The following is a 7,091-nucleotide window of genomic DNA, read 5'->3' as shown; positions in this document are numbered from 1 at the left end:
TAAGCTTGACATAAGCATGACAGATCTCTTATCAGACAGAGCTGTCTACGCTAATGTTAGAAATAGATCAGAAGACTAGACCTACTGTACCCTACAGTTAGAAATAGATCGGAAACATCAAAACAAGTGCAAATGCAACAGAAAGCTCGGTCTCCAACAAAAACACACACCTCCCAACCCCACAGACTCCTGGTTAATGTGGTTAATAGCTACTTTCATAGATTTCCTCTTTTATACAATACATCTACAAAATTACATCTGCCTATTTCCTCCTCTCTGAGTGCCTTCATCATCTAACTCTAACCGCACTGGCTTGGAGCTAAAGGGGGGGTGAGGTGTTGTGGCCGGCAGCGGTGGCTGGTGGAGTGAATGGCTCTGAAACATCATGTTGCTATAACAACGCCATTACAACATCAACACAACGTCATTATGACATCATAAGAGTGTCATTACAATATCATTAAGTCATGGCATCATTACAACGTCATGTGGTCATGGCGACGCTGTATTGACACCCCCCCCCCCCCCCCCTATTCTCTCGCCCCCCCCCTCTACTCGGTGATCTCCATGATGAGGTCGTCTCCCTCCAGGCTGGAGTCGCCGCTGACGTAGATCTTGGCGACGGTGCCGGAGATGGGCGAGTTGACCACGGTCTCCATCTTCATGGCGCTGAGCACGCAGAGCGACTGGCCCTTCTCCACCATGTCGCCCTGCTTCACCCGCACCTCCACCACCTTGCCGGGCATCGGCGCCCCCACCTGCCCACGCACGTCCTTCAGCGCCTTCGGGTGGAAGTGCATCTCCTGCAGGACAGAGGAGGTGATTATTAAAGCAACACCACGCAACACCACCACGCCGCGCAACACCACCACCACACCACGCAACACCACCACACCACGCAACAACACACAACACCACGCAACACCATCACACCACGCAACACCACCACCATACCATACAACACCACCATACCACGCAACACCACAAAACACCACCACACCATACAACCAACACCACCATACCACGCAATCAATACCATACACAGTAATGTGTTTTAGAGAAGTGAGGCATGGACACTATACACAGTAATGCGAGAAGTGTGAGTCTATGTGTGTGTGTGTGTGTGTGTGCGTGCGTGTGTGTGCGTGTGCGTGCCTGCGTGTGTGCGTGTGCAGGCTTGTGTGTGTGTGTGTGTGTGTATGCGCGCGCCCGTGTGTGCGTGTGCAGGCATTTGTACCTTCATGGCCACCGTATCCTTGACCAGCACGGAGCGCAGCTGGCCGTTGAGCTCGAAGAACACCTCCCTCTGGCCGGCCTTATTCAGGTCCCCCAGCGCCAGAGCCTTGATGTGCAGCGTCTTGCCCCTCTCCAACTCCACCTAGTGGAGGGGAGGGAGAGAGAGGCACAGGGAGACAGAGAGAGGGATGAAGGGAGAGAGAGAGAAAGAGCGGGATGAACACAAAGGCAGAGGGAACTTTATTAGAATGATTTAACAGGATATGGCTGCATATAGTGGCCTGTTCACTGAGAGGCATGGCTCTGTGTGGGTCAGCACTGATGGAGAGATAGAGAGAGAGAGAGAGAGAGAGAGAAAGAGAGAGAGAGAGAGAGAGAGAGAATAAAGGGCCATACTGTTTCACTCCCTCTCTATCTGTTGTCCCCCTTTAGCCTTCTCTCCATCCCTCTCCTTCTCCCTCTCCCACCCTCCCTCTCTCCCTCCCTCTCCCCTTCTCTCTCTCCTTCTCTCTCCCCCTCTCTCCTTCTCTCTCCCCCTCTCATTAGGGCTGTGTTGGAGAGGCGTGCTGTCAGCTGGAACTGGATACAGCAGGTGATCCAAGCTCAGGTTGCCTAGCAATCAGCCCTCTGAAGCAGCACAGATACCCAGTAGCCAGGAGCGTGCACGCTACCCAGGGCTCACCAGGCCAGGAGCGTGCACGTTACCCAGAGCTCACCAGGCCAGGAGCGTGCACGTTACCCAGAGCTCACCAGGCCAGGAGCGTGCACGTTACCCAGGGCTCACCAGGCCAGGAGCGTGCACGTTACCCAGAGCTCACCAGGCCAGGAGCGTGCACGTTACCCAGGGCTCACCAGGCCAGGAGCGTGCCCGTTACCCAGGGCTCACCAGGCCAGGAGCGTGCACGTTACCCAGGGCTCACCAGGCTAGGAGCGTGCACGTTACACAGGGCTGACTCACCAGGCTAGGAGCGTGCACGTTGCCCAGGGCTCACCAGGCTAGGAGCGTGCACGTTACACAGCGCACATTCCGTGAGCGTGCACATCACAAGAGTGTGCACGTAACACAGCAGAAACGGTGAACAGTGCATGTTAAGTAGGGGTGCACATGGAGCGGCAGATCTATCTGATCAGCCTCTACTCCTCTCCCTGAGAAGAGGAAAACACGCATTCTTACAGAACATCTTAACGATGCAAAGTTAATGAAATTACCCACTTCATTTGAAGTGCAATTAAGGTATTACTGCTGCTTAAAACACACTGCACGAGGGGAGATGAACATACAGCGAGTGTTGAGACTGCAGCATTAGGTGTGTGTAGACGGTGTGTGTAGACGGTGTGTGTAGACGGTGAGGAGGAACGCCATCTCAACTCTGCCCTCCCTCCTCTGGCCAGCTGTGCACGCCAACGCTGGAGCAGCCGGGGTGCCCACTGGGCACTGGGCACTGGGCACTGGACACTGTGCACTGTGCAGCAGCGGAGTTAACATTCTGGACAAGCATGTCTGAGGAGGGAGTGCCCGCTGGGGCTGTGTGTGTGTGTGTGTGTGTGTGTGTGTGTGTGTGTGTGTGTGTGTGTGTGTGTGTGTGTGTGTGTGTAGCCCTGGACATGAGAGATGGACACGCTGCCCAGGAGGCTAAACCCCATGGACACAGTCCATCTGGCACATCTTATAAGGCCGTCAGGAGTGAGGTGTGGAGGTACACACACACACACAGACACACACACACACACACACAGACACACACACACACACACACACACACACACACAGAAATGCATACAAAGACACACAGACACAGTCACAGTCACACACACAGGAATACACATTCAGACACACAGAGACAGACACACAGAAACAGACACACACACACACACAGAAACAGACACACACACACACAGTCACACACACACAGAGACAGACACACAGAGACAGACACACACACACAGACAGACACACACACACTGCTGGAAGTCTAGAGCAGACAGCGTTCAGTCATGGCTGTGTTTTCATGTTAAAGTCAATGCTAAAGGCCACACTGGTCTGTTGACATCAATATTTACTACACACACACACACACACACACACACACACACACACACACACACACACACACACACACACACACACACACACACACACACACACACACACACACACACACACACACACACACACACACACACACACACACACGAGAGCTTCAGACTCTGCTTGGAGCACTGTGTCTTGTTCATGAATAACATGAATATTGTCCAGCCTTTAAATAATGAATTCTGATTGACTGTCTGTGTCTCTATCCTTCAAATGAGTGCCCTGAACACAGTGCTCTCCACACTATCTCTTCATGTCCTTATCGTTAAACTGCGGTCGGAGTATATCCACACTATCTCTTCATATCGTTATACTGCGGAGTATATCCACACTATCTCTTCATGTCGTTATACTGCGGAGTATATCCACACTATCTCTTCATATCGTTATACTGCGGAGTATATCCACACTATCTCTTCATGTCGTTAAACTGCGGAGTATATCCACACTATCTCTTCATGTCGTTATACTGCGGAGTATATCCACACTATCTCTTCATGTCGTTATACTGCGGAGTATATCCACACTATCTCTTCATGTCGTTATACTACGGAGTATATCCACACTATATCTTCATATCTTTATACTACGGAGTATATCCACACTATCTCTTCATATCTTTATCATTATACTGCGGAGTATATCCACACTATCTCTTCATGTCCTTATCGTTATACTGCGGAGTATATCCACACTATCTCTTCATGTCGTTATACTGCAGAGTATATCCACACTATCTCTTCATGTCGTTATACTGCGGAGTATATCCACACTATCTCTTCATGTTCTTATCGTTATACTGCGGAGTATATCCACACTATCTCTTCATATCTTTATACTGCAGAGTATATCCACACTATCTCTTCATGTCGTTATACTGCGGAGTATATCCACACTATCTCTTCATGTTCTTATCGTTATACTGCGGAGTATATCCACACTATCTCTTCATGTTCTTATCGTTATACTGCAGAGTATATCCACACTATCTCTTCATGTTCTTATCGTTATACTGCGGAGTATATCCACACTATCTCTTCATATCTTTATACTGCAGAGTATATCCACACTATCTCTCTCTTTGTCTTTATCGTTATACTGCGGAGTATATCCACACTATCTCTTCATGTCGTTATACTGCGGAGTATATCCACACTATCTCTTCATATCTTTATACTGCGGAGTATATCCACACTATCTCTTCATGTCGTTATACTGCGGAGTATATCCACACTATCTCTTCATATCTTTATACTGCGGAGTATATCCACACTATCTCTCTCTATGTCTTTATTGTTATACTGCGGAGTATATCCACACTATCTCTTCATGCCGTTATACTGCGGAGTATATCCACACTATCTCTCTTCATATCTTTATACTGCGGAGTATATCCACACTATCTCTTCATGTCTTTATCGTTATACTGCGGAGTATATCCACACTATCTCTTCATATCTTTATACTGCGGAGTATATCCACACTATCTCTTCATGTCCTTATCGTTATACTGCGGAGTATACTCCAGTGCTATTTAAATCTCCAGGTCTTACACTTCTCCGTACACTCCTCACTGGTAGTGTGTGTGAGTGTGTGTGTGTGTGTGTGTGTGTGTGTGTGTGTGTGTGTGTGTGTGGGGAACGACTGTGGAGTCGGCACCCTGTGAGGACATGACCTCCGGGTGCTAGCGGAGGTTATGGGGCGACCATGGATAATTTAGTGTCATGTTTAATCATGCTTTTTGGGCTATAACACAAGTGGAGTCTGGATTAAATACGAGTTTAAGAAAGAGGGATAGAATGAGAGAAAGAGAGAGAGAAAGAGAGAGAGATGAAGAGAGAGAGAGAGAGAGAGAGTGCAAGAGAGCGAGATGAAGGGAGAGAGCGACCCAAAAAGCGAGACGAGGAGGAGGAGGATGAGGAGGTGGAGGAGGAAGACGAGGAGGAGGAGGAGGAGGAGGAAGAGGAGGAGGAGGGCTGCACAGAGCAGCTCCAGCAGTAGCAGCTGATTTAATAAGTAATGGGACAGGAGCAGAAGGACTAAGGAGATTACATTTGCACACCAACCAGGCCTTAACAACACACACACACACACACACACACACACACACACACACACACACACACACACACACCAACCAGGCCTTAACAACATACACACACACACACACACACACACACAGACACACACACACACACACACCAACCAGGCCTTAACAACACACACACACACACACACACCAACCACGCCTTAACCACATACACACACACACACACACACACACCAACTAGGCCTTAAACACCCCAGGCCTTTCACACACACACACACACACACACCACAGGGCCACCGTAACCAGGCCTTAACAACACACACACGCACGCAGACAGACACACACACGCACGCAGACAGACACACACAAACCAGGTCTTAAAAAGCACTCACGTCTCACACACACCTTAGGGCCACAGCAACAAGGCCTCAACACACACACACACACACTAACCAGGTTTTAAAAAGGACTCAAGTCTCATACACACCATAGGGGCAGTGTATTAGAGAGAGAAGGATGGAGGGAGAAGGATGGAGAGAGAGAGAGAGAGAGAGCGAGAAGGATGGAGGGAGACAGAGAGAGAGGGATGGAGAGAGAGAGAGAGAGAGAGAAAGAGAGAGAGATGAGGAGAGCGAGGTAGACCAGAGAGGAGCAAAAAGAGGGTGAGAGACTTCTGACTTTTAGGGTGCATTCACACTAGGTACCCTGGACTGGACCCGGGGTGGTTTAGTCCGATGGTTCGCGATCCGTCTCTGTCTCCGCTATAGCGCAGGCCGCCTGTTCTCACCGACACACTGCTTCTGCTGCCTCTACAGTGACTATTCCGTCAGGACGCCTGTTCTCACCGGCACACTGCTTCTGCTGCCTCTACAGTGACTATTCCGTCAGGACGCCTGTTCTCAACAGCACACTGCTTCTGCTGCCTCTACAATGACTATTCCGTCAGGCCGCCTGTTCTCACCGGCACACTGCTTCTGCTGCCTCTACAATGACTATTCCGTCAGGCCGCCTGTTCTCACCGGCACACTGCTTCTGCTGCCTCTACAATGACTATTCCGTCACTTAGGAGGCGGGAAGTGGTGCCATTTCGTTCCATTGAAAAACACCTTTATGATTCATCTTAGTAACTAGACAATCTTTGGTCCAGTGCTCTAGTGAGGTCACAGGTCACATGGTCCAGTGCTCTGGTGAGGTCACAGGTCACATGGTCCAGTGCTCTAGTGAGGTCACAGGTCACACGGTCCGGTGCTCTAGTGAGGTCACAGGTCACATGGTCCGGTGCTCTAGTGAGGTCACAGGTCACATGGTCCGGTGCTCTAGTGAGGTCACAGGTCACATGGTCCAGTGCTCTAGTGAGGTCACATGGTCCGGTGCTCTAGTGAGGTCACAGGTCACATGGTCCGGTGCTCTAGTGAGGTCAAAGGTCACATGGTCCGGTGCTCTAGTGAGGTCACATGGTCCGGTGTTCTAGTGAGGTCACAGGTCACATGGTCCGGTGCTCTAGTGAGGTCACAGGTCACATGGTCCGGTGCTCTAGTGAGGTCACTCACCTCGAACTCCTCGGCGATCTTGGGTCCGTCCAGGAAGAGGCGCGTGTTGAGGCAGTCCACGGGCCCGAAGGTCTTGGTGAACTCACGGAACTCCTGGAACACTTTGGGGTACATGGCGGCCGACATCACGTCCTCGGGGGTGATGTCATCATCGTGCGCCTCG

General features: G+C 50.3%; 1 protein-coding gene across 1 annotated transcript in view; it reads right to left on the bottom strand.

Annotated features, from left to right (window-relative positions):
- Positions 1–550: 550 nt before the first annotated feature.
- Positions 551–7,091, bottom strand: part of pcxa (pyruvate carboxylase a) — a gene marked incomplete in the record, with an annotated part of 112,029 nt that continues 105,488 nt past the window's right edge. The window contains 3 exon segments of the mRNA XM_062535970.1: positions 551–803; positions 1,238–1,378; positions 6,929–7,091. The exon segment at positions 6,929–7,091 is cut by the window's right edge and continues 86 nt beyond it. Coding sequence (XP_062391954.1) covers positions 552–803; positions 1,238–1,378; positions 6,929–7,091 — 556 coding nt within the window.

The sequence above is a fragment of the Sardina pilchardus genome, chromosome 5, assembly GCF_963854185.1.
Source record: "Sardina pilchardus chromosome 5, fSarPil1.1, whole genome shotgun sequence".
NCBI lineage: Eukaryota > Metazoa > Chordata > Actinopteri > Clupeiformes > Clupeidae > Sardina > Sardina pilchardus.
Note: the sequence above shows the minus strand (reverse complement) of the source record. Positions and strands in the feature narration are given on the sequence as shown.